General features: G+C 44.8%; 1 protein-coding gene across 3 annotated transcripts in view; it reads right to left on the bottom strand.

Moving 5' to 3' along the window:
* Nucleotides 1–17,610, bottom strand: part of AP2A2 (adaptor related protein complex 2 subunit alpha 2) — a 53,963-nt gene extending 36,353 nt beyond the window's left edge. For all 3 annotated transcript variants that reach the window (XM_054390626.1, XM_054390627.1, XM_054390628.1), the window contains exons 1-2: nt 17,544–17,610; nt 649–717 (exon numbers count right to left, since the gene is read on the bottom strand). In XM_054390626.1, coding sequence (XP_054246601.1) covers nt 649–717; nt 17,544–17,610 — 136 coding nt within the window. The remainder of the gene's footprint in view (nt 1–648; nt 718–17,543) is intronic.
* Between the last annotated feature and the right edge of the window lie 5,915 nt (nt 17,611–23,525).

Below are 23,525 nucleotides of genomic sequence, written 5' to 3'. Positions count from 1 at the left end.
CAGTAGAACTCCACTCAAAAGCATCTTAATTGTCCCTCAGGTTTTAAAATTCAAAGACACGTACACCAGTGGAATACAGATCCAGCACGAGTTTTACCATGTGTTGATAAAAGTGAACTGCTGACTTCTGGATGGAATTAGTCACTGCATATCCTTTGTTTCATACAAGTAGTTTGTATTGCTGCCACTTATGGGAGTGGTCAACATATACGGCTTCAACCACCACACATTTTTATCTCAGTACTGCTAGAAGACAGCCTAACCCTTACTTCCTTAAAGGGGCCATGGGTGGAGGGGGAAGAGGAGGGAAGGATTGTTTTACTGGAAATAATTACATCCACCCATGTTTCCCCAAACTAGTTCAGGGTCTTCTGAAGAAGACAGGCTGGAAACAGTTAGGAGGCAAAGCAGCAGAAAAATTTTGTGAACAATATAGCTTAGTCCTTTGATACAGGGGGGAGTCTGGTTTCGTTTTGGCTAAGAATTACAGGACTGTCAAGAAATTCTGTTTCAACAGTTATTCTAAAAGCTTGTTCAAGCACTTTGCTTGCATCAGCAGTTGACAAAATGAAGTCTAAGCATGCAAAAGCCCAAAAAAGAACATCATACAAGGAAATATGAACTGCTTAGTATGATCAAATCACTTACCTTTAAATTTTGACCGAATATTTGCTAGTTCTTTATTTATCCTCTTGATCTCTGCTTCTTTACTTTTGCCTGAAATCAAGAGAATACACATCAGGACACAGCACTCTGGACAGCCCTCAGCCCATCTTGAGCTTCTTTCCACCCACCCACACTGTGTGAACATACAAACAGCAGCAGGAATTATTACTCTCCTTTTCCACTATTAGGACCAGAGGAAGGCAAAGACCAGAGGTAACTTATGTGTCACTTCATAGTGGAACTGGAGAGGCTAAATGGACCTCTCTGTTTCCAGGAGCTCTGCAGACTTTAGACAGTATCAGTTGCATACAATTAATCTGAAATACCTTTATTGCTTTCATAAACATTCCAATTTTTCTATTCCTTGAACCACATTTTACTTCCTATTTGACTACTAGGTTGACAGTGTTCTGAAGAAAAGTCTCCTAAGCACAATCTTGTATATGTCTTTACCTTAAGGACGGGATAATTTATTGTTTCTTTATTAAATGGTTGTTCAGCTCAATGGCTTTGAAAGGAAAAACTTTGCTGTGAGGCTGCCAGAGTCCTGGAGCAGGTTGCCTAATCAGGTTGCAGAGTCTCCTCTGGAGAGATTCCAACCCCTCCTGGCCATTGTGATCCCAGGCAAGCTGCTGTGGGTGCCACTGCTTTAGAAGGGAGTGGGAATGGATCATATAATCATAGAGTTGTTAGGGTTGGAAGGGACCTCAAGAATCATCTAGTTCCAACTCCCCTGCCATGGGCAGGGACACCTCAGATCCCCAGAGGTTTTTTCCAAACCCCACCATGTAAGGAGTCAGTGAAAAACAATATTAAGACATGAAGTAGGAAAAACAGTAAAACTTCCAGTAGGTCAAAGACTCAAAAGGCCTCAGACAGAAGATACATGCATTAGTTCAGCCTTTCAGTATGTCCCATGAATGGCTCTTGGGTGGGGGGAATCCAGAATACCAGCTTCCTCACGTGTATGTGGCCAAAAGGTTATGAATAAAAAACTTTCCTGACTGTCTGAAAATGGTCCAGCCTTACCGGTAGTAGGGATCAGATGCCCCGATTCCCCCACACCACTTAGATCATAACTACAGTCAAATCAGTGCAAGAAGGGAATGCCACAAGGCTTGAAGAGCAGATCAGGACCAGTGTTCTGAAGCACTTCCAATCTCATCCCTTTTCACCCATATAAGCAAAGCAACAACCTGCATCCTACTACACTTGCACGTTCAAACTTCTCGTATCACCCAATGGTTGTTAATCACCTCTTTATCATTCTAAAGATGATCTGACAGCAGGCCTGATGAGACGTGATTAAGTAACTCAGGGAAATAAAAGCCTCAGGATAGGTTAACAGCAAAGTATTTAAAGTGAAAGGGAATTCCATGCCAAATACAAATTAATCCAGATTTTGTAATGTCTTGACTTCAATTTTTTTTTTTTTGAGTTTAAGTTATGCACTTCTAAAACTAACTCTTGCATAAGATGCAAACTGGTTTATATTATCAAGCCTATACTAAAGGCTACAAGAAGAGACACACAGCAAGCCTAGCACACTATACAACTGGAAAAAGGTCAGGCTCAAAAGAGAACTATTTCAGGTTGCCTTCTCATTTTGACCATACCTACAGATTTGCTAAAAGCAGAATGTTTCCATTCTGCAACTGTTTTATAATGTCAGTGCTCCAAACATGAAGTCGAGGGTGCCTTAGAAGGCACTTCATGTAGAAAGAATGTCCAAACAATAACCCTCACATCCCCCATGCTCAAATCCAAGACCAACTTACTGAGACCTGATCATCCACCTACTGCTTCAAAGATGTGAAGCATTTTCTGAGCTCAAGAACTCACAATATCTGCTCCAAAACACAAATTGTAGCTACCATCTGTATGCACCTTGCTGTTCAGATAAAGCAGGAGGACCTAGAAAGTCCAACTAACTTTTTAGAAGGACGAGAGTTACACTGTCTTCAGTTTATAACATGCATCTGTTGGGATCAAAGTTTGACATGCCATGTGAGATTTCTTCTCAACTTGCCAACCTAAAGCAAGTTGGCTTTTGCAGTAAACAGTGTTACTGCTTTTAAATAACCCTCAGCTTGTACAATCTAAGACTTCGGAAGTGACTTCTATTATAGATTTTAGATTGGTCTTCATTAAAGTTGATTATTTGTCCTGTGCACACAGCAAAAATACTCAAGTGTTCATGTCTCAGACATTCCCCAGCACTAGGAATTCTCTACTAGACTGAAGAAAACACTTGCTCCCAGGTCCACTCTCTAGAAACAGAGGGACATAGTAACATATGCCAAAAGGGTAAAGTGTTTATGTAAATAAACACCATTCCAATTTTGTAAGCTATCACACTGGCACTTTGAAAACATTTCCTTTATTTTCAGCAAATCATCTGTTTCAGCTGTTTCTAAAACTATTAATTTCTTTTCCCCTTTACTAAGTGAAGAGCACATCTCATTACAATGTTACCACTGAGTCTGGAGATTTTGTATTAATGGGGCTGAGAACACTGACCTCACACAGGGATAATCCTACCTCGAGTAGGGTTACTTAGTTACTACGTTACTCTATTTGTAAGGAAAGTGAATTGCACTGTTTACTTTAAGTTATTAGCAATTGCTTCTCTAGCTTCTAGCCCTTTTTTCCTTTTCTGTACAAGAGGCTCAGCAGAGACCTCACTCTCTGAAAGGAAGTTGGAGTGCAGTAGGAGTTGGTCTCTTCTCCCAAGGAAAAAGTTACCAGATGAGAAGAAACAGCCACAGGTTGCACCGAAGGAGATTTAGGTTGGATATGAGAAGAAACTTCTTGAATGAAAGGGATCTGAGACTGAAACAGGCTCCCCAGGGAGGTGGTTGATTCCTCATCCCTTGAGACATTGAAAAGAAGCAGATAGTGTGGTGCTGAGGAACTTGGTTGGACTTGATTTTAAAGGTCTTTTCCAATCAAAATGATTCTATAGTTCTGGGACTCTTAAGCATGGCAATAATCACTGATGTTAAAAATAGGAGAGGACAGGATTAGCACATGTTCATTGTTCTTTCTTATACCAAGGCCATATTTATTTTTTTAATCACTACAACCTCTCTACAAACCTCTGAAGCAGCACTATCTGTTATGCTAACAGATAATCAGTTACCACTATAAACTAGGTTCTTTGTGTCCTAAGCAAGCAATAAAGCATTAAAGGAAGCCTGACTAAAATACTTCAGGAATTTGTGAAGTCAGCACCTCTGGCAGAAATGGATTGCAGCCTCAGCAAAACAAAAATCAAAATCCCACCCCCTGTGCACACAGCTGTAGCAGCAAGTTGACAGGAACACCCCTATTAAACAGAAATTCGTATCTGAAGGTTTATTCTCTCCAAGTCTTGCACAGGATCCAAACAAGACTGTTTTGATTAATCCCTTCAGGCTGTTCTATTTCGGATGCACTATATAATCTCCTCTAGACCTTCACTAAACATAAATAGCAGAGCAACTAGCTGGTGATGAAAGTTTAATCATTCAACTTGATTTCCACAGTACAGAGTTAAGTCTTGTCTCCTTATTACTGATTACAGTCTACACGTGCCTGAAACTGCAGTCTTGAGGAGCAGCACTAGCACACTGGGCATTAAATGTCACTGAGGACTGTCACATCACAATGCTCAGGACAACTCAGGGATTAAAACCAGGCTGAAGTACCTAAAAACAAGCATCCTGAACTACAGCCATTATACTGCACGGTAACCTTATTCAAACGTTGTCCATACTAAAGGATGACAAAGCGAAACCTCACAGTTGGAGTCAGCTGTGGAAAAAGAAAAGTATCAAAACCCACGGATCAATTTTTAGTTCTATCTTCTAAGTGTGCCATGGGTTGTTACAGAAAATGTGTTTGATTAACTTAGACTTTTTGTCACACTACTCAACCAGGGTAACATCCACTGAAGAATTTCCACATGCCTACTTCATTTTTACCATCACTAGAACACTTAAGTAACCTTAAGGATGCTTATCTTCATAAGACCACTACTGAAGACAGCTGAAGGAATGCTATGCTGCAGAACTAGAGGCTTACACTTGCTTGCAAAGGCAACTGCTCTGCCTCACTTCCAGGTTGTTAGAAAAACCCCAGTTTCAAGAAATCAGAGCTGTAATCCAATTAAACATGCCGTAGGCAAGCTTATTCACATAATCATAGAATTGTTTGGGTTGGAAAAGAGCTCTAAAATCATCAAGTCCAACCCTCAACCCAAAACCACCATGGCAATTAAACCATGTCCCCAAGTGCCATGTCCACACATTTCCTGAACACTTCCAGGGATGGTGACTCCACCACCTCTGTGGGCAGCCTGTTCCATTGCCTGACCACTCTTCAACTAGGAGAGGCTTCATAAAGGCTGTGTCATGTATACAAACCAATGGGTAGGACAGCATTTAAGCCAGAGAACAAGAAGATTATGTTCCACATATTGGTTCAGGCCACATCTGTCTCACTTTCACTTATCCAGGCTTTTTTCCACTTTAGCAAGACTATGATTAAATTACCAAGTTATTAAAAGGGGATTGCAAGCCAGTACGTTCTGGCTGGCCCTTCTGCAGAACGACATGTATTGCTTATAGTCTTACAGCCCTACTGTGTCTGCTTCCTCCAAGAGGAGGGCCTGAGCCAAGAGGCAGCTACAACACTGTCCAAGGCACTTAGGAGTGGTTGCTTCATACCTGGCAGCTTGTCAGGCTTCCAACTCCGCCATATTGCCTACTGCTTTCATTAGGCAAGGTAAATTTAGTCTGCAGTGCACTATTATTGTTAATTACCATCTTGTTTAACAAAGATAGACTAGGGAACATCAAAAATCCTCCAGCTCTTCAGAGAACCAATTACTATTCTTAAACCTGCTTATAATCCAGGCTACAGACAGTGTCAGCACTGCCTCAGCAAAAACTCCATACTTCAGCTCAGAGCTCTGTGTTACAAGAGAATGAGAACACAAATTGCAGGAAAAGGCATTTGTTCAGCCCATTCGAGGAGAACATTTCACATACCTTACGACTAACTTGGCAGCAGGTTGCAAGACTACAGTGTTTCAAGGCTCAGATTAGTAGGCTGCTTCTGGCTCACTTGGTGACCTGCTCCACCAGGATTAACTCATTGCTACACTAAGTGTAGAGTGCCTTAGCTCAGTCTGAGGCACACAGCACATCACTGCTGATTAACTAGAACTGCAACAAGTTCTCAGCTTTCACACACACCATTCAGAGCCTGGTGTGTTTCCAACCCAGCATACACATTATTTCCCAAAGGAACCAAACATCACAGAATTATTTCAGTTGGAAAAAACACTTTAAGATCAAGTCCCAACCGTTCTCTGACTCTGCCAAGGCTGGTGCTAAATCACGTCCCTCAGCACCAGATCTCTGCATCTTTTCAACACCTCCAGGGATGTTAACTCAACCACACCCCTAGGGAGCCTGTTCCAGTGTTTGAGAATCCTTTCAGGGAAGAAGATTCTTCTAATGTCCAAACTAAACCTCCCCTGGTGCAACTTGAGGGCATTTCCTCTTGTCCTGACACTTGTTACTCGGGAAAAAAGACTGACCCCCACTTTCCTACAACCTCCTTTCAAGAGGCTGTAAAGAATTTTCTATACAAGCACCTACACAAATGCTGAGCAGAGTAGATTTCTACAGGAAAGTTTTGAGACAGGTGTACTGACAACATAAAGCAAAAAAATTGCTTTACTGAAGTTGAGATGTTTCCACCATCCATCTGGCTTCAATCTGCTCATGGCCAGCCGCCAGTGTAACTGAACCCACCCAATAATTCATTTATTTTGCATTTATGCACAGGTCAGAACTGATACATTGTGCTCTTAGTCTTACTTGCCCTGTGGCCATCTGACAATCCGTGATTGTGGAAGTGCCATTACTGGCATGAAGAACTATAAAGCATGTTGGATAGGAGGCTCTATTAACATAAAAAGCTTGCCAGCATTCTGTCATGCTTCTTGAAGGCAAGAAGTAGTGTCAGTTACTATTTTTGGCACTACCATTTGTCTGACAGAACATGCCTCTGTTCACATTCAATTATGAGACAGGCCTTGAAGACAGCACAACTCTAGTTCTCTGTGTAGGACAGCAGCAACACAAATACTGCCAAGGCTAAGAGCAGCAGCTCCTTCTGTGAATTCTGGAGTGGCTAGGAACATCCACTTGGGCAAAACATGGTGCTTCCACAAAAGACAAATCCTCAGTTCTAAAGATACTGTTAGATGTTTTCCTTGAGAGCTAAAAGTCATTGTTTTCTAAACAAGAATTTTTCTGGTTGGTAGAATCCTTTTTGTTGGAAAAGGCTCACAAAAGGTATGTGACAAAGCATGGCTCTGCATATAGAATAAAAAAATCACCACATAATTATAGAACTGTTTACATTGGAACAGCCTTTTGAGATCATCCAGTCCAACCATTAACCCAGCACTGCCAAGTAACCATTAAACCATGCCCCTCAGCTCCAGCGTGTGAAACCCCTCTAGGGCTGGGGACTCCACCACTGGGCAGCTGGGTCCAGAGCTTGACAAGCCTTTCAGGGAAGAAATTGTTCCTCACATCCAAGCCAAGCTAAAGCACTCCTGGCACTACTTGAGGCTAATTTTTCATGTCCTATTACTGGCTCCCTGGGAGAAGAGACCCATCCCCACCTTGCTACAACCTCTTTTCAGGGGGTTAATACAGGGTCAAATAAACTCTTCATTAATGATAATAGATGTGAGGACAGAGGGCATCCTCAAAGCTTGCATATGATAAACAACCTGAAACGAGCAACTGACAGACCAGAAGGGTTTGCCGTCACTCAAGAGGGGCCTTGGCAGACTGACAAAATGGTCAAATCGGAACCTCATGAAGCTAAGCAAATGCCAAGTCCTGGAGAAAAACAGGAAGCCCCAGGCACCACTACATCTGAAGCTGAGGCCAGTCCCATCCTCTTACCCCCTACCCTCCAGATATTTATATGCAATGAGATCCTGCCACCTACTCTTCATTTGCTGAACAGCCACAAGTCTATCAGTCTTTCCTCTTCATAGAGATGTTCCAGTCCCCTCAGCATCTTTGTAGCCTCTACTGGACTCTCTCCAGTATCTCCCTGCCTCTCAAACTGGGGAGCCCAGAACTGGACTCAAGTGTTCCAAATGAGGCCTCCTCCTTAGGGCAGAGTAGAGGGAGAGGAAAGTCTCCCTCAACCTACTGGCCTTACTCTTCTTAACACACCCCAAGAGACCATTGGCCTTCTTGGCCACAAAGCATTGCTGGCTCATGGTGTACTTGTCCTGCCAGTGCTCCCAGGTCCTTCTCTGCTGAGCTGCTTTCCAGCAACCCAACCCTTAACCCGTACTGGTGCATGGAACCATTACTCTTCAGAAAGTCACAGAATTATACCATGCTTTGGACTGGAAGGGACCATCTAGTCCAATGCCCCTGCAATGAACAGGGGCATCTTCAACTATATCAGGTTGCTCAGAGCCCTGACTAGTACAACCTGGAATGTATCCAGGGATGGACAACCTGGGCCAGTGTTTCACCACTCTCAGTATAAAACAATTCCTCATAGGAAAGGTGTTCCAGACCCTTTTTTTTTTTTTTTTTTCTTGTGGCCTGTTCTGGACCCACTCCAACAGGTTCATGTCCTTCTTGTGCTGAGGACTCCAGAAGTGGACACAGTGGAGTCTGAGTGGATTCAACGTGTAGATACTTTGGGGCTGTTTTTCCAGGTAGATTCTGCAGTTTGTATAGGGGCGTTGAAGGTTCATTCTTGACCTGCACCAGAAGCCTTGAACAGAGTTTAGGCCTGTTTCTGTGTCACTTCCAGTCAAATGTTGTCCAAGGGATATCCATTCCACAGCCAGACACAGTTGGAACTGGCCTGGGGGTTCAGAAGGCATTGAGAAGGGTTACAGTGGGAGGCTTGTGTTCTTGACAGCCTGTCCAACGGCAACAGAAAGAGAGGGCTCAGCAAGGAGAGGCCTTGGATAAGGGGTCAGCTGGCACCCTCAAAGTCCCATGCTTACGGCCAAAGGCCATGCTGGTGGCTGATGCCATCATGTTTATATACGTGTGGGAGCCCACTGGCTGCTTGCAGCATTTCCCAGGAACCTTTGCTCCCTGACAAATCAGCCAGGCTTGTGTCACAAGGACCTGGGCTGGCTGTTGCCAGGACAGCAGGAGTGACCACAGAAGTTGGAGCTGGGTTAGAAACAGCTCTCCAGTTCACCCCAGGTGCTGGAGAAACACCGCTACACCTGTGCCATCGTGCTTCTTTATCTCCAAGCAGCCTCCATGCTGCGTCAGGAAGGGCAGAGGAAGAGCCAGACCAAGTTTGGTTCTTGCTCACCAACAGACACTGGCAGGAGGAGTGCAAGTGGCAGAGGAAGGCAGCTGCTGCTGAGCTCCCAGCCTCAGAGGAGCTGCTGACTGGTTCCCCAAGCATCCTGGGAAGCACAAGTGGGATTGCCCACCCACTCCTCCAGCAGAATTGATGGAAGAGATTTGCTCCAGTCCCAAAGGTGAGAGATAAGCACCATATGGCCAAGGTAGCCCCTGATGACACCTACAACACCAGTGGCAAAGAGACTTTCTGGGTGGAGAAAGCACCTTTGCAGAATCCACTTGTTCAAGCTTCAATTTGTTTTGTGTTCACAATTTTTGAATGTTCCCACTTTTATATATAAACATGCTTAAAAAATATTAAAGTGCCTTTTAGTCATCTGTGCTCTGGTTGGTTCTCTCTCCAACCTTTAGTCAAGCACTGATTTTTAAAGGGGAAACAAAAGTATCTGAAATCACGACGTGAGTTCCCTTTACTTGGTAACTCAGACGTGAATAAAATACCAACACCAGGGCACAGAACAGGCAAATCCCAAAGCTATGCACACCTCAGTCAAAAAGACTCCATGCTGGACAAAGTGTGTTAGGACACAGAGATCACACTCAGCTTATTCAGAAGCAATTTCATCACTAGAAGTATTGTTATGGCTTCATTAGCAGCATCTAAACTGAGTGGCAAGATAGGTGGGGGACACCACAGTCAAACTACTGCTAGCTTCCCTTCAGCAAAATACATTGATGGAGTTTAATAGTCTACTTTATTTAAGGCTATACTTGAAGAGACAAAACCTCCAAGCTGTTTCTTAGCACTGCTCTCTTCCTAGCATACACACTCCAGTTAGTACCTTGTGCTGCTGCAAGCCAGTTAGGGAGACAAATAGCCAAAAGCAAGATTGGTTTATTTAATATCCAAAGGGGAAGCCACACCAGCTTTACTGCACATGATGAAGCCAGCAGAAGGCAGCAGAATACATCACCAGAGAGCAAGCTTACCACATTCACCATCTAAATACGCTTTAGTTGGCATAAAGCAATCAAATTATCTTCTTGCCTCTTCCAAGTCTAAATCAGCTTACAAGCATGATGCCAGGACTACACTGTGTTTTTGTACCCTGATGTCAGGGGAATAAACGGGTTGAGAGGGCTCAAATTAGAACAAACACTAGCATATTAACAGTAAAAAAAGTGCAAATACCTAGAGGAAAATACTCAGGTGCAAATACTTAGAGGAAAATAATCAGGAAAAATCAAGCAGTGCATCCATTTTTGTCCTTGTAGAAGAGTTTTATAGTACTTCCAACTCATCTCAGAAAATTAAAGGACTACTTTTACCTGCCAGCAGGACAGACACTCATATTACCGCTCTTAAGTACAGGCTACTTATTTGCTATGCAGCTCATTAGCGTCATGAAGTCTCACACTAAACCCATCCTCCACCCCTCCCTAATCTCTCAGTTACTTAGCACAGCAGGGATGAGGGCCAGAAGGGAGGCAGGTTACACAGCAGTATGTGAGTGGGTTGTTTGTTGTGTGCCTTCCCTCACACTATGGAGTCTGGACAAATTCCTTCACTTGGCTAAACTCTCTACAGGTACAAGTTCCAGGCCCACCTGTGTGAGACCAAAGGAGAATGTTGGTGTTTTTTTTTTTTTTTTTAAACAAACTCATTGTGCAATTACTCCAAAGAGACTGCTATAAAACATTGAACCTTCACAAGATGTTAGTATGGCCTTAGTTTTGTTCAGAAATTGATCAGCTTTTTGCATAATGATGTTATTAACATCCTGTTTTGAACAAACCCAGGAATGCATGCTGTCCTTTCACAAGATACGTTTGATCAGAGGAAAGAGCTGCCTGGCTGCCATGCTGAAGACCATGAATAGCACAAAGGCAGCTGAAGATTGTTGTGCATTGAGACATCCTGTTGTGATTAGATATCCATTACTACAGACAAAGAGATCAGTGACCTACTGATCACATTTCAGAACTGTGGGGCACATTTTCTCATGTTCTGCACGGCAAGTGAACTGCTATCCACAGAATTCACTTCTTCCCCCAGCACGCTGGTAGAGATGTGCCCTGGAACACTCCTCATGAAACAGCAGGGAGTCACAGGCTTTACTGCAATCCAGTAATCCATTAACTCCTTGTCCTCATAAAGGGAGAAGAATAAATGCAGAAGAGCACACAGCATTTTCCAAATCCTATCATAATTCAGAAATTCCAGTTGCAGAAATTTAATATAAGTTTCATAATTTTAAGTGCCTACCATGTTTTTCAAACTGGGCACTACAGGTTAAGGAAAACACAGATCAAACTGTGAAAGACTTTTGAGGAGCAACCACAGAGACCAGATGAACTTACTAGAAGTTCAGAGCTGAGTGACTTTATGACATAAAACATCTATGTGGCAGCTCAGTTGACAAAATTACATTGATTCCTATCAAAAGAGAAGCTTTAAGACAAGATGATATGCCAAACCAGAAATGCAAGGTTAGGCTACTACATAAAGCAGCTCTTCCTCCTTCCTGGACTGAGCAACATTTAAGTAATCATTTCCTTGAACAGTATTTCCACACTGCTACACTCCTTCAACAGGGTAAGGCACTGTTTGCATTCATTTGCTGCAAGTCACCGTGGACTCTCCTACCTCAGTTTACCCCTGAATAGCAGAACAGTCTGAGGCTTACCCAAAGTCCCCTAGCTTAACTATCACTTCTAAACTATTTCAGGGGCCTTAATAAAAATCCTAAAAGAGCTTACAAATTGATGCAGATACGTAGTGGTCTCTACAACAGTCCCTAACTTCTTCTTACTAGTCCTGATGGGCAGCCTTTATCCAAAGAATTTCAGATTCAGCAGATGTTACATTCTCCAGTGTCTCTAATTGAGATGTTGGATGTCACATGGAAGATTCTAGCTCTTTACTACCTCTCATCAATTAATTATCACCTTTACCTACTCTCCTCTTTCCTCAGCCAAACATGCACAAAATGAACAAATGTAGAAAAAAAAATAACTGAAAAAAACCACAAAACTGAAAAAAAAAACCCAAACAAACAAACCAAAAAACCCACAAAACCCAAAACCAACCAACCAAAAACTCAACCTCCCCCCGCCCAGGCCCCTCAACGTTCCATGATGTGACCAGAAAAAAAAGTAAGGCAGAAACCATGGGTAGAACGCATTTCTTTTTACACATCCTCCTCAGATTAATCTCATGCTAATTGTGTTTTCCTTAAATCACTCTCCTGAAAATAATAGCAAGTGATGCAAGACTCAGTGCTTATTATAGCTCTAAGCAGCACACTCTCAGGGGTTTTTCAGCCCAGAAACTGTCCATATTACATGAGTGGCTATAGCCCTGCAAGAGAAACAGGAGAGCAAACCAAGATGCCTTGCCTTCAAGTTTCTTCAGAGGTAAGCATTCTAAGAATACAACAAAGATATGCAATTCGCTGTCTACTGAAGCAACTCAAGTCCTACTTTAGAACTATACCCAATGCAAATAACCTACACCTCAAAAGGAGCAGTGTGGTAGCTTTAGCCTACATACTGCTGAAAGCCCTGCTGCTGACATACAACTCTAAAACAAGTTTTATGTGCCCAACTCACCCTTTGTGAAGTCTGCTTCACTGTGTGGCTGTTCTCAGGGAGAACAAATAACTCTATACATACCCATGTGTTCATTTAATTCACACACCTGCCCCTCCCACATGCACAGGTAATGCACTACATTATCTACCAACCAGTTAAAAGGGTGATCATTGTATGATGAATTTCATGAACTAGCCTTTGTTAATTCCCCACTTGCTTATCCCTAACCTGATGGACCAGTTCCAAATTCAGCCAAGCAAAGCTACTGAAGTCAGACATCAAAAGGCAGCAGCCTCTGAACACTGTCTGGTGCAAACAAAAATCAATACATTAAGTTCTGTGAGATAAGATGCACCTTAGTTTAACATATCTGCTAGGTTTTATTTAACAAAAACTATACCTCAAGAAGGAACAGTATCTTGGAACAGAACATAAACAGCTGAAGAAGAAACTAAAGGAATTCTTCCTCCCTAAGGTCACATGAAAAGGTAAGACAGTTATCTGAAGCAGTGAGGGAAATGAACTGTCTTGGCTCCTGCAAGCCTGTGCCAAAAGCAGCTTCCGCCTCTATGTAGGCACATTTCATCAACCGAAGAGCAAATGACTTCCCAATGTCACAGTGCACAGGACAGTTACCAGTAGTAACTGCACTTAATATCAGCACAAAAACTATTTCTACACCACCTTCAAAAAGGAGAAAGGCAAGCAGGGTGAATAGGAGATACTGTTGTGGCAACAGAATAGGCTGTGACAAATGACTTAGAAGTACTTCATCTCCAGATAAGCATAAAGCTGTTCTCAGAAAAAAAGAGAACTGCCTCCTGATGATGTATCTGTCAGCTAAGACAGCTGGAGAGTTTACAATGCACCATCTTGCATAAGCCAAATCGCTTCAGCAGCTCTGCAGCACACACACAGAAGGTTTAACATGCTACTTCAGAATAAGTATTTCTTGCAGGAGTCCATATGCTTATAAAGCACATGGACCTGCTTAAATTTTGGTTCACGAGGCGCATTATCCAAGCAGCAAGGACTGTTCCTGACCTGAACTCCTACATCTGGATGGCACTTCACCAAACCTCAACTTCAGCAAGGCTTTTGATCCCATCTCCCATAACATCCTCACAGAGAAGCTCTGGAAGTGCAGGTTAAATGACTGCACAGTGACGTGGATTGAGAACTGGCTGAACTCAGAGGGTTGTGATGAGCAGCACAGAGTCTAGTTGAAGGCCTGTATCTCGTGATGTTCCCCAAGGGTCATGACTTGGTCCAACATTGCTCAGCATCTTCACCAATTACAGAGGCACAGAGGAGAAAGGGACAGAGTAGAACCTCTGCCAGTTTGCTGATGATACAAAACAGTGAGACCCCAACAGGCCAGAGAGTGGGACAGAGAGAAACCTCATAAAGTTCAACTAGAGCAAAAGTAGAGTTCTACACCCAGGGAGGAATAACCTCCTGCAGCAGTATAAGTTATAAGGGTTGACCTGCTGGAAAGCAGCTCCACAGAAAAGGACCTGGGAACGCTGGGAGACAAGTTCACCATGAGCCAACAACGTGCCCTTGTAGCCAAGAAGGCAAGTGGTCCTGAAACAGAATTCTGGACAGCTACTAGGAACGACAAGAGATTTAATTTTCTTATACTATCAGATTTTGAAAATTCTTGTGATTTGTACAAATCAAAAATATTTTGCTTTTAAAGAAGTCATTCAATATTACAGTCGAGCAAAGTCGAAGCATTCAGAAGCACTTTGGCCCCTAACAATAAATTGCAACTGCTGCTACAAGTAGTATGCTGACTTTTTAACAAGCTGCTTTACAGACTTCCAAGAAATCAGTGCATTTTAAGCAGAACTTTTAAATCACATTGAAAGCAATTCTTATATTCACAGTTGGCACAGAAGCATTTAACACACAGATGAAGAAGTTTAATAGATAACCCACAGACCCATAGTTAACCATGTTAACTGACACAGAAGTGACAACAGACCTTTCAACTATTAAAGACCGACTGAGAGCCATTCCTTCACTCACCATCAACTAGAGTTGTAAACACTGAAAATTGCTAACAAGCCTGTAACAGACTGGGCAAGACAAGCATCACTCTCAGATATGTAAGAAAATAAACTTGTAAGAGAACGATGCATGACTTAGTTCTACAGATGCTGTAGGTACAAATGCTCAAGAAAGAAGACTGGATGTAACATGATAAAGCATTTCCAAAGGCAGACAGTCTAAATTTACTTTAGCATCCCCCTGAAGTTCAGGTTATGTTATTACCTTGAAATCGCATGTGCATCCAGCTGAGCACGGTCAGCAACTCTATTTTCATTTCAGCAGCATCTCCAGCACAGATTCCCCATCAGTGCAGAATCTTTCATGAAAAAACCCATGCACCATGTTTCAACATTTCTCATAATCTAGAAGGGTTGTAGGTAAACTAAAAGCATCAGGCCCTTCAGGCAGTATTGCAGCAAGAAGAGAGTCCACCAGAGCCAGTCTTAAGCCTGAAATTCAGAATGCCAGCAGACATTCTGCATATCAGTCCAGTGGCAGATCTTCAGTCCACTTTCAAGGCCAGAAACAGAGGTTAAGAGCTGCACTTGGTGTCTAACTTCTGAATTTCTGAACGTGAACATTTGCTTAGATATCCAAGTTATGTCCACCTAATCAACCACTGCTTTTTGTTATTGACAGATACCTAGGTCCCCACTCTGATGAGGGAAAGATGAAACTTAAGCCAATACCAGTGCCTCCAAAGCACAGTCTCTAGAGGGTGCTTTCAAGTATTACTCAGTCCTTGGCAACACTGGGAGCTCACTTAAAGGAATGCCCAAATGCCATCAGAGTGTTATCTGGAAGCTGCATGGATCACCTGCTAATGGGAACTATCAGCCTTTTCACAGTTATCTGAAAGCTAGAGTTACTTTCATCATTATGATGATGAAAAAGATACAAAAGTAATTACAGCTCCCAAACAGCTCTCTAGACAGGAACAAAACATTGGAGAAAAGTCAATATTCGTTTAAACAGTGAAAATGTTAACATCTTATTTGTTTGACTGAAGAGTTGCAGCTTTGTCAGTCTTGCAGACACAAAGTGAGGGGGTTGTTGTCCAATCTGGACAGAGAGGTGGTTGTTACATCAGAGTTTCCACACTGCCTATGCACTAGCAAGCCTGGGGGGAAATCAGTAGTTAATTTGTTCTATCCTACTCCCTGAATCCTTGTTATTTCACATCTCTAAACCTAGGTGAGGAACCCAAGAGCTTGAATGTTTCTCTTGTATTCCCTTCCACTGAATTCCAATGAAAACAAGATCAGTGTTAACCAACACAAAACACGTCTGAAGAACAAAATCATACCACTTCTAGCTAAATGACTGAAAACGTTAAAAAAGCGGGTAGACACATCAGCAAGTCTTCTCAAATACTCTGACAGCAGGTGAAACTGTTACATGTGCAGCTTGCACACAATGCAAAACGTTCAGTAAATAATAGAGCCAACAAGCCAAAGCACAGGAGCATTCACACAACCTTGAACTGATGCACCAGGCAAGCTTTCTACACCTACAGGAGTGAAGCCTGAAGAAATCTAAGGCCCTGTAACCCTGTTCTGAAAGAACACTGCAACAGCTTCTGCTGTAAGGAAGACTAATAACCTTGAATTTTAAACACAAAGCCCCTGCTTAGATGACTGGAAGTTCAAATCACCTGAATTTACTTCAAGGGAACTCTACATTTAAACAGTCTCACTTTATTTTCCATATTTTTTTCCTTTTTTTTTTTTCTATTAAATATTAGAAGTCATCAACATGAACAGCTTTCCAAGCTGGTGCAGTTCTGTCTCAATAGCAGCCTAGTTAGATCATCATAATTCGCATTAAAAAGAATTCTCCAAATCCGCTGTCATCCGTTAGATAGGAAACCTTACTGCCATAGCTTTTAAAGTAGCCTCAAGTTATCTGCAGACACACACAGGTGGACAAAATAAAGCTGTTTCATCACACCAACCACAGTGACCTTAGCCCTTCCCCCGGCAATTTCTGCCACATCATACGCTTAGATCTCCAACTCCGATTAATATTAAACTCTATCACATGCCATGCTCAGTCACAAAAGGAAGCTGAGCACTGAGAGGTGGCCCCAGACATACATCTTCCCTCTGCCTTCCCAAGCAGCAGCTCTGTACCGCTGCTCTCCGCATTGCACACTCACGGGCACGCTGCCCGCTCTCCCCTCCGGGGTCACTCAGTCCCTCACACCCTTCCCCAGCCCATTTTTGATGGCACAAAATCAGAAAGCTTGTTTCTGTCACCGCAGAATCCTAAAGCCCATTCGAGCACAGGCATACCCAAGGCAGGCCCTGCTCGCAGGCCCTCTCCCAGAGGCCTGCTTTCCCTCAGTGACGTTCTCCATTGCAAGCCGCTCACGAATTGGAAAGGGACCAGGCACGGCTCTCCCCGGGCCGCCGCAAACCCACCCGCACCCCGAGCAGCCGGCGGCTGCGCTCCAGCGCCTTAGAAACAACGACGGCGACGAGCACCGACACCTCAGCACCCCGCTCCGCCGGGGCTGACACCCCAGCGCCCCTCCGCCACGGCGAAGGAAACGCGACAGAGGGAAATGTCCCAACTAGCCCCCTCAGAAGGCACAAACCCACCCAAATCTACAGCCCAGGGCCTCGGGCAGCTCCCCCCGCGCCGCGCAGCCTCCCCCGCCGCCCCCCAGGGCGCGTCGCCATTTCGTGAGGCAGCCGCGCTGCGAGAGCCCGCTGCGGGCATAGGGGGAGGAGGATGGGAGCACTGCCGAGGGGATCGAGGGAAAACGGCCCCGGCCCCACGGCCCATGGCAACGACCGGCCCAGGCCGGCCCAGGCCCCAGCCCAGCCCCGTCGTGCTTCAGGCGCCACTCACAGTTCCGGATATCGGAGATGAAGACCGCCAGGCCTCGCATCCCATCGCCCTTCGATACGGCAGGCATGGTGGCGAGCGATCGGGGCCGCCCTGCGACGCACCAAACCCCCACAAGAAGCCCGGCAGCCGCCGCCCGCTCTCCCCGCGGGGCTCTTCAGGCCGCCGCTGCCGCCGCCGCCGCCTCTGCAGCGCGCACGCGCCGGGACGGCTCCCGCGCCCCCGCCAGCGGAGGCAGCGCGAGGCTCTGGCGCCCCCTGGCGTGCAGGGCCGGGAGCGCTGCGGGCTTCCAGTGGCCTCCCTTGAGCCGCCGCTGTGGAGAGCTCGGGTCCGGGCCCCTCCCCAGGGTGTTCCCGCAGGAGCCCCGGTGATCCTGCGGTCCGGGAGGGCTGGCCCCTTGGAGACGACTACCAGTCACCGCCACTAAACCGGCCCAAGCCGACGAGAGGTGTGGAAGGCAGGCGGCCCTTCCCCGTGAAGGGTCAGCAAGGCTGCTTCAGCCCTGGATCCGAGGGTGAATCCTCTGCAGGGTCCCTGCTCGGGAACGGCCTGATCTCCTCCTCTCCTTGTGCACCTAGTGATCGACAAGAGTACCCATTGCTGAAGGAGAAATACTGTATTTCCAAGTGCCTTAGAGGAGGCAGAGGGATGGCAGATCGGGAGCCAAGGAAATGTCACTTCATCGGTACGCTTTGAGCAGTCTGACAACCCAGGATGTTGTATTGCTGCATCACAAGAAGCATGGCCAGCAGGTCAAGGCAGCACAGCAGCCAGAACTGGTGGTGGATGTGAGATGTACAAGTTACACCTCATGTCAACACCTACTGTTGACATTGGCCAATTTCTTACTCACTTCCCATTAGAGTGACCAGCAGGACAAGGCAGCTGATCTCCCCCCATACTCTTCTCTTGTGAGACCCCACCCGCAGCACTGCCTCCAGTTCTGGGTCCCCCCCACACAAGAAGGACCTGGAGCTGCTGGAGAGGGTCCAGAGGAGGCCACAAAGATGGTCAGAGGGCTGGACAACCTCTGCTATGAGGACAGGCTGGGAGAGTTGGGGCTGTTGAGCCTGGAGAAGAGAAGGCTCCAGGAAGACCTTAGAGCAGCTTCCAGTACCTGAAGTGGCTCCAGGAAAGCTGGAGAGGGACTTTTGACAAGGGCTTATAGTAATAGAATGAGAGGGAATGGGTTGAAACTTGAAGAGGGCAGATTTAGACTGGAGATTAGGAAGAAACTCTTAACAGCGAGGGTGGGGAGAGACTGGCACAGGTTGCCCAGGGAGGCTGTGGCTGCCTCCTGCCTGGAGGTGTTCAAGGCCAGGCTGGATGAGGCCCTGAGCAACCTGGGCTGGTGGGAGATGTCTCAAGGGCCCATGGCAGGGGGTTGGAACTGGATGATCTTTAAGGTCCCTTCCAACCCAAACCATTCTGTGATTCTATGATTGTAAACTGTGGAGACTGGGACATAGACTCTCTAGTGTGATCCAGAACATCTTGCTTTCCACCGAGCAGACTGACAGAGGCTCAAAAGGGTCCCCAAAACAGTGCACAGGATCTACTTCATATACCCTGTGTGGTCACTCCAAACTTTTGCCAGTCCAAGAGCTACCATATAATAAGCCAGCGTGTGCCCAGGTGGCCAAGAAGGCCAACAATGTCCTGGCCTGGATCAGCAATGGTGTGACCAGTGGGAGTAGGGCAGGGATCATCCCTCTCTACTTGGCAATGATAAAGCTGCACCTCCAATGCTCAGTTCAGTTTTGGACTCCTCACTCCAAGAGAGACATTGAGGTGCTGGAGTGGGTCCAGAGAAGGGCAGCTGAGCTGGTGAAGTGTCTGGAGAAAAGGGCTGGGGAGGAGCAGCTGAGGGAACTGGGCTTGTTTAGTCTGGAGAAGAGGAGGCTGAGGGGAGACCTCATTGCTCTCTACAACTCCCTGGCTTGGAGCCAGGTGGGGTGGGTGTCTTCTCCCAAGGAAAAAGTGATAGGATGAGAGGAAACATCCTGAAGTTTTAACCAGGGGAGGTTTAGGTTGGACATTAAGAAAATGTCTTCCCCAAAAGGGTTATCAAGGCCTGGAACAGGCTGTCCCCAGCAGTGGTGGTGTCCCCATTCCTGGAGTGATTGAAAAGCCATGGAGATGTGGTACTGAGGGACATGGTTTGATGGTGACCTGGCAGTGCTGGGTTAAGGGTTGGACTCAATGATCTTAAAGGTCTCTTGCAACATAAACAATTCTATGATTCTTATTTAGTCTATATGCAGAGCCATCCTTTGTCACATACCTCCTGTGAGCCAGCCCTCAGTTGCCTAAGTGACACAGTTGCTTAGCATTGTGATTCACACTCCTGTGACTCCTTGGACATGAAGCTGTGCATAGCCCAGGCCACATGTTTTTCATGAAGGCTGTGAACACACAGAGCAACACAGTCTCCCAGACCACATCTACTCTTGATGCTAGAAACATTTCAAGATTTAATTTAAACATGCCAAAGAGGTAGGGTCTGTACAGAGCAATTAATCTCAGTGGCTGAAAGTATAATCAAATGGTGTCCAAACTGGCCTACTCTGCCCACCCAAAAGTATGCTGAGGGTTTCAGTCATGATGCAAGTGATTAGTATACTTAGTGGATTATAAGGACCTGAAGAATCATGGGCTTAAGGGCTACTGGAGATCAGTCAGTCATTTCATCTGTTTGCCTGCATGTTTCAAGCCATTTCATCTCCCCTGTTGTTGGGTTTGTTTGTTTGTTTGTTTTTCTTTTTTTTCCCCCTGAATTGAGCCCTGTATCTAGCTTTCAGCTGCAGCCTATCTTCCAGAAAGACACTCAGTCTTGATCTGACACCATCAAATTCACTGTTTATATTTTTCCCTATGGCCAATCCTCCTCATTTACAGTTTGCATCTTCCTTAGATTTACCAAGCTCCACTGCCTTTAAGTTAATGATAGACTTTTCTTTCATGGATAAAGAACTGCAGATTGCTTGATTCTATCTTTCTGATAGTGGCTGCACACCTCAGGTCATCTCTCAAGTGTCTATTCTGTGTGTTTTCTGCATATGTTCTTAGATGCCTGCTTTTTATTTGTGTAAGTATCTATTAGAAAGGCAAGATGACAGCATGTGGGAGTTACTCATATGTCTGTTTCTCCCTGGATCCAGAGAATATGAGTTGAATACAGGACTAGTAGTGCCTGGCGGCCTGTAGTTGCACAACTAGTCTTACATTCAACTCAGATTCTCTGCATCTGTGGGTTTACATTAAACAAATCTTTGCTTTTTCATAGCTTTACAAACAGATCTTGCTGCTTAACAGCAATTTATGTTTATTTTAGAAGTTGAAAACTTAAGATGTCACCAAGTAGGAGATTGTGGTTTAGAAAAGCAAAGTATCTTTTTTTTTTTTTGAGTTAGTCAAAATGTTGAACTGATGTCTACTCTTAAGAGCACAGTGACACCTAAAGGCTGAGCACACCAGTCCTGTCTGCATTGCAGTCTATGCTGCAGCTGCAAGTCATGCAGGTACACTTCAACTTCTCTTCAAGCAGTGCCTTAAATACTGCTGCCAGAATCGCTGCGGCAGCATCGAGCTAAGTGAGGGCTGCAAATTCTGCTTGGGAACTGGGATAAATACTCAAGTAGTGAACCCATGTGGAGCTCTCTATAATTGCTGGGTATTTCTATATACTGCTGAATATCACCACACTACAACAATATCTCCTTTGAAGTGGCTCAGTATGCAGTACTCATACCTCAGTTATTTTATGTCAGCCTCCTTTGACTGACTTGAGAGGCTTTACTATATTCATCCTTGCTGTCTGTCTTCTTTTTTTTTTTTTCCTCAACAAAAGCTTATGCAGTTATGGCAAGTGTGCAGGTCTGCCCTTATACCTCATCATTTAAAACTTATTCACCCATTTCAGACAGTTTTGGTACAGAGAAGATAAAATTGTTATGTGGATCAATAACAATGTTGGGGCAATCCCAGGCACCAACATAGGCTGGGCAGGGACTGGCTTGAGAGCAGCCCTGGAGAAAAGGCCTTGGGGGTGCTGGTGGATGAGAAGCTCAACAGGAGCCAGCAGTGAGCACTTGCAGCCCAGAGAGCCAAGCAGAGCCTGGGCTGCAGCAAGAGAAGTGTGGCCAGCAGGGCCAGGGAGGGGATTCTCACCCTCTGCTCCACTCTGCTGAGACCACTCCTGGAGCTTTGTGTCCAGTTCTGGAGCCTCTGTTCCAGGAAGGATCTGGAGGTGCTGGAAGGTGTCCAGAGAAGGGCCATGAGGATGAGCAGAGAGCTGGAGTGCCTCTGCTATGAGGACAGACTGAGAGAGTTGGGGTTGTGCAGTCTGGAGACGACAAGGCTGAAAGGAGACCTTCTTGTGGTCTTGCAGTATCTGAAGGAGGCTACAAGAAAGCCAGGGAGGGACTTTTTAGGGTGTCAGGTAGTGATAGGACTGGGGGCAAGGGATTTAGATTAGATGTTAAGAAGTTATTCACTTTAAGGGTGGTGAGACACTGGAAGAGGTTGCCCAGGGAGGTGGTGGAAGTTTTTTAAGGAGGTTTTCAAGGCCAGGCTGGATGTGGCTCTGAGCAACCTGATCTACTGTAAGGTGTCCCTGCCCATGGCAGGAGGGTTGGAACTGGATGATCTTTGAGGTCCCTTCCAACCCTGACAATTCTGTGATCAATAGCTGGAGGAAAGAGCCTTTAATGGTCTCTAAGTTTAGAGTCCTGACTGGAAGCAGCACTGTAATGTGAGCTCAGCTCTTATTACACAGCACAGAGTCCACACTAGGCACAGCCTTTTACAAACACACAGAGTTAATAAATCTGGAAAACATTTTGGTTTGAGCTTAACATCTATAAAACAGCAGTCTGTGAAAAACCAGACTTCATTAATTCCATCCATCCCAAATGTTGTGATCTTTTAAAGGGATTTCTAATTACTGTAAAATCATCATTAAAGGGAAAATATTCTCAAGAAATGCTTTCCCATCACACTGAATGTTTTGCAGCACACTGTTTGCCAACAAATCCACAATGTTTATCCCTTCTTTTCCATGTCATACCCTGGTTGCTTCAGTCATTTTCAGAATTTCATTGCATTTTGGTACAAAGACTTGAACAGTTACACTGACCTTCACAAAACGTTGCCACTAAACTGAATGGCTTCAGCTGGTATCAGCTGTGGGAGATACAAAAAGGGAATTGTTCCTTTCTCTTTGTTACTTCTGTCAGATTTGTCCCTCACCCCATCAGTTATTCCTTCCTTCTGCTCCTTATGGTCCTTCATCACTGGAAGCAAATAGAGCTAAGGAGCAAACAGAATTGCTGGTTTCTCCATATACAGACACTCAGTTATCTTTCTTAACCTGCCAGCTAACATTCATTATCCATTAACAGAGAGCCCAGGTTTATCAGCAATGCCTTCTGCCATGCCAGGGTGTCAGATGTGCTGCTTTCAAGATTAAGAAACACAACATTAGGATAATAACACTATCATGAAGCCCTAAACTTCCAGATATTTGGGTTGGATCTGCCTAGATCTTCTCTTTCCAGTGAGCTCCTCAGTATCCAGAAGGTGTTTATACCCAAACCACTAGGTTTATATTGAAATAGAATACTCCAGCTTTAGAACAACTCTAAGAGGGCAGATGATACAACAAATGTGAATAAAGGTTTAACAAATAAGATCTCCTTTCCCACCTGCATGCTGGCAGAGTAATGTCAGCCCTCTGGGTGGCTTTGTCAGTTGTAATAAACTGTAGAGCACTTTCTAGTTCAGAGGAGGTTTTTTCAGTTAACCTCTGAGGTCCTTCTGCTGTTTCTCTTAGCCCTCTTTCTCCTTAACTGTAGGCTCCCACTCATTTCTTGCTGCCACACCATTTGTATTTTCTGAGTATGCCAGGAAAGCAGCACACTTTTACTCTTCCCAAGGTGTCCTAATTTACTCAAGTAGAATCATACAATGGTCTGGGTTGGAAGG

Source organism: Indicator indicator, chromosome 21, assembly GCF_027791375.1.
Source record: "Indicator indicator isolate 239-I01 chromosome 21, UM_Iind_1.1, whole genome shotgun sequence".
Classification (NCBI taxonomy): Eukaryota; Metazoa; Chordata; class Aves; order Piciformes; family Indicatoridae; genus Indicator; species Indicator indicator.
This window is presented reverse-complemented; position numbering and strand designations above follow the sequence as displayed.